Source organism: Manis pentadactyla, chromosome 10, assembly GCF_030020395.1.
Source record: "Manis pentadactyla isolate mManPen7 chromosome 10, mManPen7.hap1, whole genome shotgun sequence".
Classification (NCBI taxonomy): domain Eukaryota; kingdom Metazoa; phylum Chordata; class Mammalia; order Pholidota; family Manidae; genus Manis; species Manis pentadactyla.
Genome location: NC_080028.1, coordinates 5,609,833 through 5,622,941, shown reverse-complemented (window position 1 = coordinate 5,622,941; position 13,109 = coordinate 5,609,833). Strand labels below are relative to the sequence as shown.

Sequence of the window (13,109 nt, the reverse complement as noted above, 5' to 3'; positions counted from 1 at the left end):
CTAGCCATGAGTGATGTGATATCAACGGCATCTGGGGCATGTGGGCAAGGCTGGCCCAGGCCGAGGGGCAGACCTGGTCTGTGTGGCCCTCAAAGGCAGAGCAGGGACACAGGAGGCAGTGCCGTGAGGCGAGTTCTTATCAGCGCGGGAAGGAAGTCTCACAGGCAGGAGCCCAGAATAGAGATGGTGTGGCTTTACTGAGTGGTGAGCTGCCCATCACACGGGGCATGCCAGTCGAGACCCACTGTGCTTGGGCCCAGATCTTCCCCAGCCCCTGCCTGCTTCGGGCACCACAGTTCCTCTGCCTGCAGGTGATGACCCCCCCCACCCGCAGAGGGATGTCCGGGAATGCTCTCGGGGGGAGTCCTGTTGGGACCAGGCTTGGGAGAGCAGCGATGTGACCAGGCTGCCATTGGTATTGAGGACAGCGCCGTGCTGGCTTGTCTGTTCCCATTCCGCCCTTGCAGTGGCCCTGCTCTGATAGGGCACCATTATTAACCCCATCCAGCAGGAGTTGGTGAGACAGAGAGAAAATGATCTTTAGTATGAGTGTGTCCCATATTTGGTGTTTATACTAAAAATTATTTTTCATTGATCTGAAGTGCAAATTTAATGGGGCAGGCTGTATTTCACTTGACCACCCGCATCCTGAGATACTTGGGTTCTGCCTATTTGAACTTTATGAAAGTAGACTCATACTGTATATGTTGTATTGCATCTGCTTTTTACACTCAATATTGTATTTTTAAGGTCCTTCCCTGTTGCCGTGTCAGTTATAACTGGTTCTTCTCTCATTGCTGTGTAGGATTTCATGGTATGACTGAACCAAAATTATTTATCCACTCTGCCCAAACCTGACCACCCTTGCTTTGGGGTTGTTATAAGTAATATCGCTATGAACATTCTTGTCCGTAACTCCTAGTACGTGTAGATATACACTCCTGCATGGATGTACGCTACACACACACACACACCTAAGAATGGAATGGTCAGGTTATAGACCTTGCAGTTGTTCAATAGAACTGCTAAATGGTTTTTCAAAGTGGTTATGCCAATTTCTTCCCCCACCAGCCTTATCTTGTCTTACATCCTTGTCAACACTTGGCATTGTAGGACTTGTAAATTACATCCATTCCGATGGGTGGGTGCTGGCGTTTCAGGGTGCTTTTCATTTGCATTCCCTTGATGATGGGTGAGGCTGAGAATCTTTTATTAGCCACTTGATCTCTTCTTTTGTGAAGTGCTCAAGTCTTTTGCCCACTTTGAGAAATGACTGGGTTGTCTGTCTTTCTTGTTAGTCTGTAGAGATTCTGTATGAATTCTGAACATGAACCTTTGTCAACTGTGATGTTACAAGAAACTGTCTCCTCTTGACCTGCCTTACCTCTCTCTTGCCTGTACCTTCGGATGACCAGAAGTTCTAAATTTTGGTGTAGTCAAATGTATTCATGTTTCTCTTTGTGCTGAGTGCTTTTTGTGTTCAGTTTAAGAAATCTTCCCTTCCCCGAGTCAAGAAGATGTTTCATATTTCTTCCAGAAGCTTTGCTGTTTGCCTTTTATGCTTAGCTGTTAGACCCCCGGGCATCGGGTGTATTGATGGTGTGAGGTAGGGATCCCATTTTGGGTATGTCCACCTGGACACCCGCTTGGCATCGTGTGCCATGTAGAGGAAGTGTCTCAGCCACCTTTGCTCACACACCGGCTCTGTGTCTGGGCTCTCCCCTGCTCCTTCAGTCCACTTAGCTCAACCACACCGTCCTAATCACTCAGGAAACCCATTTCTTTCATGTGTCTTTCCTTCCATGAGACTCGCTCCAGTGCCTAGTACAGTATCTGGCTCATCATAACAGTATTTGTTGAATGGGTGGATGGGTGAGAGACAGATGGACAGATGCCGGGCTGTGGGGACTGAGCTAAATCAGGCCCGGCCTGGTCTTCCGGCGTCTGCTTTTCCCCTCCCCCAGGCCCCACATCCTTGCCCTGTAGGCTCCTCCCTCCTCCTCGGGGCTGGCCTCTCACCGTATGGCCTCCCGGCTTACCCCACTGCCCATCACCCCCAGGCTGAAGGCCCAGAGTCCCCATCCCTGGATCCCACCCCCTCCCAGAACCCAGCTGAGGCTCAGTCGCCGTATCCCCCCGGTCCGTACAGCAAGGGGAGAAGAGAGTCCTGTTAGGACCACGGTTTGTGCTGCCACTCTCCCAGGGCACTGCGACTCCCTCGGGCACAGGGAAGCCCTTGCTGCCCCTCTTGGGCACAGAGTCGGCACTGAGCCCTCGCGACAGTGGCTTAGAGGAAGGGCCGGGAACCGGGCACTGAAGAGGAAGGACTCCGCCGCACAAAATCCTAAGGGTTAAAAAAAAATCCCGTATACATACCGTATTCATTTGTGGGTTTTGGACACATTTTTTGTTCTCATTTAACTGAAAACGGCCTTGATTAAAAAAAAAAAAGAAGGGAGGGAGCCGATGAAATTGGCATGCAGCTATTCCATCTGCTCTAATTACTTCTGGTATTTTGAAAGAAGAAATGTAAACCTGCTGAGACATTAAACTTTGAGAAGTGGCTGCCGGCCGTAGTGGGGTGTCTGGGCGGCATTGGGCTCTCAGCTTGGGCCAGGCAGAGGTGTCGGAGTGCCCTGCACGCATCCCGGCGGGCAGGGCCAGCTGTGGGATCTTGGGTCAGAACCTGGGCTCTCTGTGAGATGACGACACAGCGCCAGCCTTGGCCGGGTGCTGGCGGGCCACCACAGCCAGGCCAGCTCTGCCGTGATGCCCTCACTCCTCGGCCACATCCCCCTGCCTCAAGGCCGCCACCCTTTCCGGGAAGCTGGACGCTACCCCCACCCTGCTCTGTGCTGCCGAGCCCGTGGGCCTTCTTCCTGGCTCTGCGTCAGGAATGGGTGCGTCTGGGACTCAGCTCCAAGCACCTGGCCCGGAAAACTTTGCTTTCTCTCTTAAGAAGATCTTTTTAATGAAAAAAACAAAAAAAGTCACCTACTTTTTACTTTCCCTCCAGTACCTCTCTGAGGGTTTGGGTGCTTGTAATTCGGGGCTGCATGCTCATGCTCTGTGAGCAACATCTGGGCAAACATGGGGATGCTTGGTTTGGGGGTGTAGCCAGGTTTGGGGGTGCCCCTCAGGGAGGATGTGCTGCCTTGGTCTGTGGGTGTGCAAAGCCAGGGACAGCTTTACTTTCACATCTTGGTTCAGGGTGCCCTGGGCTCCGCAGACTCGGCCGCTTGAGGATGACCCCGCGCAGGGGCCGGCCGTCTTCCTCACTCTGGTGAAGGCTTCCTGCCTCCTTGAGGCCAGCGGGCGGCCTTTTCTGGCCCTCCTTCCCTGATGCCCTCCGGAGGCCGACTTCACGGGGTGGGGGCTGCAGGCCCAGCTCCCCTCCTTTGAGGCAGAGGCCTCCTCTCTCATGCCTGGTTCAGGGCTGCAGTGCGAGTGCGTCTAAGGCTGTGTCTGCTCCGTTTTATCTCACATTTCTAGGTGGTTTTAGCAGGAGGCCGTAGCCTTCCTCTGATCAGGTGAGAGAGGCACAGGCATGCCCCCGCTTCGGTGCCTTAGACCCCGCACTCAGCACCCTCCCCAAGAGCTGCGGCAGACTGCCCTGCCTGACGGGCCCAGCAACACGCGGGGCAGGCTTATTCTCACCCCCGTTGTACAGAGGGGTAGGGCGAGGCTTCCAGCCCAGGCGGTGGCCTTGGTCAGCTCTGGGGGTGGCTGGCCCTGACCAGCCTGGCGAGCAGCCTCCTTGGCTGCTGCATCCTGGCCTGCTCCTGGCACCGCCCCTCTGTTCTGGCCGGGTAGGGACTCTGCCTCCTCCGCCCCGCGTCCTGCGTCCGTTAAGTCAGGCCCGGGTTCTCCCCTCCCCGGGCCATGCGAGGGCCAGGGAGTGAGGCCCAGAGCCCGGCTGGGGCAGCACGGGACTGTGGGGCCATTGCCCTCCCTCCCCATTTGGAGCCCAAGTCAGGCCAGGAGTGGCTGGCCTGGGTCTGTTCAGGGGAAGCCCCGAGGCCTGCCTCCGGACTGACCGTGACCGCGCCTAAGCGTTGGTGCCCCCTGGGCCCTACGACAGTGACAAGCGGGGCTTGGTAGCCAGCCAGCGAGGGCCAGGCGCGGGGTCCCTCAGGCACTCGGCAGTGTCCCCCACCAGCCGTCCCACTGCTGCTCGTGTCCTTTCTCCTTCCTCCACCTTCTTACACACAACAGGCAGTTGACAAATTCTGATGTCGGGAAGAAATTCCTCAGAGTCTCTGGCCCCGCGCTGTGTTGCCTTTACACACACGTGCCCACACGCCCACACACAGGCACACACAACCCCACACCCACACGGGCCTCTCACACGCCCTCCCTGCTCACGTACACACTCGGATTTCTCTCGCCTCTTTCCTATCCTTGTCTCTCTTGATTTCCCGATGTTGTTTTCTTTATGGAGGCCCCTCAGCACACATACGCACGCTGCTCTGCGTGAGATCGATGTTTGAAACGAATCATCCGCCTTCTCAGCTGCAGAGTCCCAGCAAAACAGAAGCCGGGTGGCTCTCCACCTTGGAAGGGTGCAGGGAAATTAATTAGGAATGACAAAGGACCCCATTCCTGGTTCTACTTATCCTGTTGCCGACTTGCCGTAACTGTTGTATGGCCAGGCAAGGTGTGTGACTGACAGTCCTCGGGGACGGCCGGCTCTCCGCATGGCCCTGCCCCTTGCAGGCAGCCCTGGGCCCACAGGCCTGGCAGTGGGGGTGGCCCTTAGGAGCATCCCCAGGAGTCGGAGGACCACCTGTGGGGAGAGGGGTCAGTTCTTGGTCCTGGAACCCCGGCGCATCACTGGCCTCAGCCTCGGTTTCCCCTGCTGGAGATGGGAATACGGCCTTGCTGGGACGCTGAGAGTCCGGGAGGCACTTGGGGCCAGTGACAAGTGCCATCTCTCCTGAGATGCTCTCAGTGTCAGCTGTCTCTGAGAGGGGCCCAGGAAAGCCTGGCCTTTGGGGAAGGGGGCTGCTGGGGTGGGAAGGACAAACAGTCTGGTTCAGGCCTGGAGGGGGAGGGGCGCGGCCCAGTCACGCCTGCCCAAGCGCTCAGGGGCTGCTGTGGGGGGTGGTGGTCAATGGCCTGCACAGACCACAGCTCCCACCCCTGTGGAGTGACAGGCCGAGGGCAGGGGTCACCTGCCCACCCTTTTAGGAACCTGGATTCACACTCTGGGGGATACCATTTAATGACTGGCCACAAGGTCATTTATATTGGCTAAGTGGGCTTAATCAGTGAGCGAACACCCGGCTGGAAGAGGCTGCCCCTTCTGCCTGGCAGGTAGCCGCCCTCGGTCGCCCCAGCCAGGGGACAAGCTGCCTGGGGAGGCTGGGGTTTCCTAGGGGTGGGGAGTTGGGAGGCAGCAAGCATGTGAGCACCCCGGGCCTGGCTTTGCCTCTGAGGCCTCATCTGTGAAGTGGACCCTTGGTTTCACCTGGGAAGGTCGTGGGCAGGTGAGAGAGCAGGTGCGGGAGTCCCTGTTCTTGTCCTGTGGGTCTTGGGGCTCTGTGCTGCCGGGGGTTCTGGCGAAGGCTCCCATCGGGAGGGTGCAGAGAGTTGAATGCTTAGTCCTTCCCCCTGCCTGCCTGCCAGGTAGAGTACCTGCCAGTTCATTCGATGGTCCATCAGCCATTCATTCATTGGTGCCCACCTTGAGTAAATCGGCCTGCGGCCCACCTGGGCTCATGCATGTGTTTGGGCCGGAGGATTGGGGGACGATTTGACCTGGGCCTGCCGGAAGGAGCCGGCACGGGGGCTGTCACTGCAGGAAGGGACACCTGTGCTCTGGGGATGGAGATGACCCAGGCCTTAGCAAATAATGGATCATGGACTTCAAGCGGAGGCTCGGAAGGGCATTGTAGATGGCTGGAACGGCATGAGCTAAAGCCTGGAGGAGAGGCTGGCCTGGGTCCAGGAAACAGAAAGGGGACTGTTGTGGCGGGGCCGTGATTCGGCAGGAAGTCAGAGCAGCAGATCCGAAAGCTGGGCTAGGGCAGAGCCCAAGGGACCTGCATGCCAGGCATGAGGGCTGGGCTGTCCTGTAGGCACTGGGGAGCCAAGGCAGGCTTCGGAATCACACAGGGGGGACAGGTGAGGGGTGGGGCACAGACCAGAGGGTGGAGCTTGGACCTGGCAGGGGACATTCGGGAGCTGCTCAGAGGGGCAGGCGGTTACCATCAAAGAGATGGAACCTGTGGCCTGGCCACACCAGCAGGGTCCCCTTTATGCCAGCTGCTCCTTGGTTACGTGGTGCAGGGGCCAGGAACCCTGTCCGAGGTTCCTCTTGCCTCCTGTGTGTCCTCAGACACACTGCTTGACCTCTCTGTGCCATCACTGCCTCATCTCTAAAATGGGGCCCCGCCAACAGCTTTGTCCTGAGGATTAATTGGGCTAAGATGTGAAAATGCCTGGGAAAGCAGGGTTTGCTAAGGAAGGGGAGGCGGGATTCCTGGTCCTGTTTCCGTGACGCAGGGAGGGAAGCAGAGGGCACAGGCCCCAGAGCCTGCTGTCTGCGTTTGAGCCCCGGCTATGTCACGTGGTCACCAGGGAACCCTGGCAGGTCTGTGTACCTCTTTGCACCTCGGTTCCGGCACCTGTAAGGTGGGGCGGTGATGGCAGCTTCTGCCCTGGAGAGGGCGTGAGGGCTGGGCGCTCGTGGAGGGCGCCACCTGGGCATCCTATTGTGGGAGCCCCCCCCACTGCCCTCCCGGCCTCACTCCCTGGCCTGGGTGCACCCCTGGGCCCAGCCCCACCCAGGGGCACCCCAGACTTCTCCACCCCCACCCCCGGCACCCCCAGGAAATGGGGTGGCTGCGGGCCTGGCTAATGGAAGGACCCCCGGTCACACGCACCGCAGGGGCCTGAGCACCTACCTGGGGAGACGATAAACAGCGCAGGGTGGGCTGTGCTTCAGCGTTTCCCACAGACAAGGATGGCCCCTCCCGTCTGCTGTTAGGGAGACGAATCCGCGCTTCAGGGGGAAACCGTTTAATGACTGGCCACGAGGAGGTCATTTATATTGGCTAAGCGGGCTTAATTAGACTGATTCGAAGGTTACCATAAGCGCACCAAAAAGCTGTCAAGGGGTTAACCTCTGAGCGCTTACAGTGTAGTCAGCGCTCTGGTAAAGCTTGAATTAATTTTTCCCATGGGTTTGTTCACATTCTAATTTTCAACTAAATGAGACATCTGTTTCAGAAAAGGGAAATTTGCTCTGGTTGTCATGGCAACTATCATTCTGTAAGAAAATTATTCCAATGGTTACTTTAGAACAGAAAGACAGAAATTCAGGCTATAAAGCTGCCTCCCATCGCTCAGTCAGAATTCGGATCCCTCCAGTCTCCTCGGGGTCCGGGCACGTCCCGGTGGCGGGCAGCGTCCTCAGGTGGCGAGGGCACCTGGTCCAGGCCTCCTGGCCTTGCGCGGGGTGTTCACGGGTCTCAGACCGGCCGTGCTGGGCATGGAGAGGGCCAAGTGACCACGTGCAGAATGCTGGGGGCATCTAGGCCAGCTTCGCCTTGAGGAAGGACCAGGGCCACCCGCTTGTCTCCTCCCACTACAGAAACCCGAATGGGCCGCGCACAGGAGAGGCTGCGGGCTTTCCAGGCCCTGGGGGTGCTCCAAGGCCTCCGGGAGGCGAGGTCACCCTGCAGAGTGGGGGTCTCCCACTGCTCTGGCCCCACTCCCAGCTGCCCCTGAGGAAGGCTCCCTGGCCCGGGGAGGACAGTCCCCAGCCAGCAGGCCATCCTGGGGAGTGTCTCCTCTGGACGTTTCGATGCATGATTTGAGTCTTTTTGCTTTCCCCCAAATTTCAGTAAAAGCTAGACCCTCACCTTTCGCACGGACAGAGCTGCTGGGTATTCAGAAGCCGTCCTCGCAGGGCAAGTGCAGTTTAACCCTCCTAAGCCTCCCCCCCGCCTCCTTTCCTTCCTCTCTGCCCAGCCAGTGGGGGCACAGCTTCCAGCTGACTGAGTGGAGAAGGGCTGCAGCCTCGGGGGTAAGGCCTGGGGGCCCAGGCATCATGTCCTGTGGGGTAGGAACCAGTGTGGAGGAGGTGTAGTGACCAGCCCGGGCTCCGAACCAGGGAGTCTGATGCCAACCTCAGTGCCTTTGAGCCGCCTTTCTGGCATCCCTGGGGGCAGGGTGGGTTCCAGCTTCCCAGGACTAGAGGTGATGAGTTTTCAAGCACCAGGTGGGCGGATCTGTGGGGAAAACGCCACCCCCAGGGGAGGCTCATTAGTGCTGGGTGGGGTGGGCAGGTGGGAGCTCCTGGGGTTCTGTGGGGTCTCTGATACCTTTCTAAGTGTCTCTTTCAGAAGCCACCCCTTGCTGTGGCTCATGGGAAACCACATGCCTTTTCAACATACTGATGAAGAGGCCTTGTCCCATCTTGTAAATATTTGATTAGATTTTGAAAACTGGATCCTGTGTTTGGAAGGCAGCACCAGAAACGCATCACTCCTTTTCCTGTGGGCTGATGGGGCTCTGCGCTGCTGGGGGCACCGCCTGGCTTGGCCCTGTGAGCGGCTTCCCCGCGGCTGCAGCCTTCCCTGCAGAGACCCTGCCCTGGGTGGGCCAAGCGCAGGCTGGGAGTGGGCCTGGAGGTCCCGGGGCTTCAGAAACTGCAGAGCTGTGAGTTCAGCTGATTCTGGTGGGAGCTGCCTTGGCTTCTTGCCTCTAGAGCAGGACTGTCAACTGTTTCTGACCAGGAACTGTGGTAGGAAAAGCATTTTACACTGTGACTCAGTGCACCCATATGTGGGTGTCTATTTAAATATAAATACCCTTAACTGAAGTGCCCTCTCCTTGTTGGGATGTACTCTGCTGTTTTCTGTTCTTCTTTTGTTTTAATGCTGTTGTGACCTATCAATATGCAGTCTGAAAAACTCTGCCCCAGACCAAAGGTCTTTCATCCAGGCTTCGTGGGTGGGTTTCAGGAGGGGTGATGGTGGGGATGGTGGGGGTGGGGATGGTGGGGATGGGGATGGTGGGGGTGGGGATGGAGATGGTGGGGGTGGGGATGGTGGGGATGGTGGGGGGGGTGGGGATGGTGGGGGTGGGGATGGTGGGGGTGGGGATGGTGGGGGTGGGGATGGGGATGGTGGTGGGGATGGTGGGGATGGGGATGGTGGTGGGGGTGGGGATAGGGATGGTGGTGGGGATGGTGGGGATGGGGATGGTGGGGGTGGGGATGGGGATGGAGATGGTGGGGATGGGGATGGTGGGGATGGAGATGGTGGGGATGGGGATGGTGGGGGTGGGGATGGTGGGGGTGGGGATGGGGATGGTGGTGGGGATGGTGGGGATGGGGATGGTGGGGATGGGGATGGTGGGGGTGGGGATGGGGATGGTGGGGGTGGGGATGGTGGGGGTGGGGATGGTGATGGTGATGGTGGGGATGGGGATGGTGGGGATGGGGATGGTGGGGATGGAGATGGTGGGGATGGTGGTGGGGATGGTGGGGATGGGGATGGTGGGGATGGAGATGGTGGGGATGGTGGTGGGGATGGTGGTGGGGATGGTGGTGGGGATGGTGGGGATGGTGATGGTGGGGGTGGGGATGGTGGGGGTGGGGATGGGGATGGTGGTGGGGATGGTGGGGATGGGGATGGTGGGGATGGGGATGGTGGGGGTGGGGATGGGGATGGTGGGGGTGGGGATGGTGGGGGTGGGGATGGTGATGGTGATGGTGGGGATGGGGATGGTGGGGGTGGGGATGGTGGGGGTGGGGATGGGGTGGAGATGGTGGGGATGGGGATGGTGGGGATGGGGATGGTGGGGATGGAGATGGTGGGGATGGTGGTGGGGATGGTGGTGGGGATGGTGGTGGGGATGGTGGGGATGGTGATGGTGGGGGTGGGGATGGTGGGGGTGGGGATGGTGGGGATGGTGGTGGGGATGGTGGGGATGGGGGTGGGGATGGGGATGGTGACAGGGGTGATGGCGATGGCAGCTGCAGTGCATTGAACCAGGCACTGTTTTAATCAGTTTACGTGAATTAACTGATTTAATCCTTTTAACAGCCCTGTTGAGGCAGGTGATATTATTACCCCCATTTTACAGATGGGGGAACTGAAGCGTAGAGAGAGGTTTCCCAAGATCACACAGGTAGTAAGAGGCAAACCCATCCTAACCCAGAGTGTGTGTGTGTGTGTGTGTGGGTGGGGGGGGGGGGCGTGTGTTTTTCTGAGAACTCTCAGCTTTCTGCAGGCATGCAAGGGCAGGCCTGTGTGGGTGTGCCTGGGGTATGTGGTGCCTTCTGAGGGACTGTCCCCAGTGCCACCCACGCAGCTGCCATCCCCCAGCCCCAGCCACCCGGTCTCCTCCCTTGGTGAGCCCTTCCTGTGGTTGGGCCCCCCGTGCCTGCTCCCACCACCTGTGTCTCCCCTCACAGGCTAGAGTGCAGACCCCCAGGCCCCTTACAGGTGGTTCCCCTGGAGCCCGCTAATGGCTGGTGTTGAGAAACCCCCCACCTCCCCATACAAGAACATGGCAGGACCACAGCCCTCCTCCCTAAGGCCCAGACGGAGGCTCTTAGGGGCTTGGGAGGTGGTGGCCTGACATGTTCTGCCCACTTTTAGTAGGTTGTCATGTGCATTACCTGGGGGCTCTCTTTCAAATGTGGGGATAGTTTTCAGCCGGGAGGTTGTGGCTGCAGTCCCGTGGCGACAGGAAAAACCCAGTTCACCTGGCCTTCCCTCGGCCTGTGGGACTGAGTGCCACGCGAGGTGGCTGTCTGGTACCGACTGATGGGGCTGCTTGCCCTGGCCTGTGCTCCAGCCACCTCCCTCTGGGACGGCTTCATAGTTGGTGACGGCTCCCAAGTCAAGAAGCTCAGTGGCTTATACACGGGGATGGCAACGTCCTCTTCTCTCATGACCGGAAGAAACGCCTAGGATTCCCCCAGTTGGAAGCATGCAGGTCACGTGTTCACCCCGGAACCAGCTCTGGGGAGTGATGGCATTGATTGGGCGAGGTCTGGGCGGGCAGTTTGGGGTTCTGTTAAGCGGCCCAGTCCATCTGGCCCTGCCCCCTGGAGCCGGGAGGGACTCAGCCCAGTGGGGGCCCCCGGCTGCAGCTTCGGGGCTCAGTGTCCTCCACTGGGAGCCCACTTCCTGCCCTGGGTCTCCAGCTGCCCCGGCTGTGGGAGGGAGCGGAGGAGCATTTCCCCAGGTGGGGACGGGTGAGAATGTTCACTCTGGATTCCCTGAGAAGGGCTTGGAGCCCTTCTTTGGCAGAAATTGATTTTTTTTCCAACTTTCGTGTTTTAAAATCATGTGAATAGTATTTGTTCATCATAGAAAACCAGAAACTGTGGTTAAGTAAGAGGAAAGGGAAAGAGAATGCTGGTGACAGCCCGTGACAGGCACCTGGCCAAGCCCATGCTGACGGGGCTGTCCCTCGACCGTCTGCTCTTCTTCCACAGGCAGCCCTGGTTTTATGGCTGGGGCTTTAACCTCCCACGAGGCCAAGCGCTGCTTGAGAAATGGAACCTCATTCCCGAAGGCATAGACGTCCTGATAACCCATGGACCGCCACTGGGTGAGTCAGCTGCCGTGGTCCCTGGCAGGCCAGCGCATGCTGGGCCAGGACAGCGGGTGTGGGTGCTGGGGGCCGGGGGGCCTGTGCACCGACGTCAGCCTGGCCTGCTGAGAAGGGCCCCGGATGGGCTCTGTTCTGGGTCCCACTTGCTGGGGCATTCGGGACAAGTTGCCCCATTGTCCCCCTTATTTCCTGAGCACTTACTATGTGCTGGGGGTTTCACTTGTTACGGCGTGGACCCCTCTCAGCCCTGTGGGGGGGTCAGCGTCATCGGCCATCTCAAACACGTGGCGTGCTGGAGCTCAGGGAGGTCAGGCCGCAGGCAGGGCCCCTGGCTCTCCAGACTTGGGTCCTGCCAAGGCCATTCTCCGGGCCCTGTCCCCTGCACGCCTCACCCCACTGGACGTCTGGAGGGCCTCGCCCACAGCCCTCCCAGCAGGCCCCGGGACCTGTGGATTCCACCTCCAACATCCGTCCCCACCCCACTGCCACGTCAGCTTGGTCCCAGCTGATGTCATCACTCGCCTGGTCTCTCCATTAGCTGCTAACTGCCTCCTGGGCCCCTGCTGGCCGCCCCATGTTGGGGCTGTCTCAGTCCCCCCCTTTCCTCACACCCACTTCCTGCCCAGCTGCACATCCCCCTTCAAGTCTACCTCTAAACTGTGTCCCCGCCCTCCTGCTCCTCGGCATCGCCATGCCCACCTCGGTCCAGGCAATGTCTGTGTGTCTTTGATGACCACAGTGATCTCCTTACTGGCCCCCAGCCTCGAATCTCACCCCTTCTGGTCCAGGAGGGGAGCGCCTCGAGGCGACACCATGCCACGCTGTCCCCCTAGAGCTCTTCATGAAGTTCAGCCTCCCCACAGCCCAGCTCAGACCAGCCTTTTCCTACCGCCACTGCCTCCACCGAGCCTGCCTTTGCCCCACAGTGTTTAGGGCCCAACGGGTGGTACTGGGCCCGGGGCTGACCCCTGACCCCATTTGCTGCTTGCTCTGAGGGCCTGCAGGCTGCCCGTGGCGGGGCAGGAACATGCTCACCCTGGCGAGAAGGGCTGCTGGGTGAGGCGAGCATAGCTTGAGGGTCATTGGCTCAGAAACCTGCTCAGGAAGAAGCTGCCCTGAAACCTACTGTGTGCCAGGTGCCCAGCTGATGCCCTCGGGCAGCCCTCAGCGCCTCTCTCCGCCTTGGCAGAGTGCTGCAAGGAAGGCTTTCTTACCCCCATTCGCAAACAGAAGGAGCCCTGAGTTGTGGGGCCTGACATGCAGTGGGTGGGGGCACAGAAGGGTCGCGACCAGCCCTGTGAGCCCCGCCCGAAGCCTCCTGACCAGGGGTGGCTTCCCTTGGGTGCCCCGTGCCCTCGGTCATTTACAGTGAGGCTCCCGGCAGTGGTTCTGTCCCTCTCCCTGCCCCCTTCCTTACCACCTTACCACCCTCCATCCATTTCTCCGAACAGCATCTTTCGGGTTCCTGTTCTCTGGATGCCCCCCCAGGCCCACTTCACACACAAAACAGCCCATGTTTGGGCAATGCC

The 13,109-nt window shown here is 59.0% G+C and overlaps 1 protein-coding gene across 1 annotated transcript in view; it reads left to right on the top strand.

Annotated features, from left to right (window-relative positions):
* MPPED1 (metallophosphoesterase domain containing 1) overlaps window positions 1–13,109 on the top strand; it is a 68,508-nt gene that overhangs the window by 50,740 nt on the left and 4,659 nt on the right. Inside the window, exon 5 of the mRNA XM_036931492.2 lies at window positions 11,462–11,577. Coding sequence (XP_036787387.1) covers window positions 11,462–11,577 — 116 coding nt within the window. The remainder of the gene's footprint in view (window positions 1–11,461; window positions 11,578–13,109) is intronic.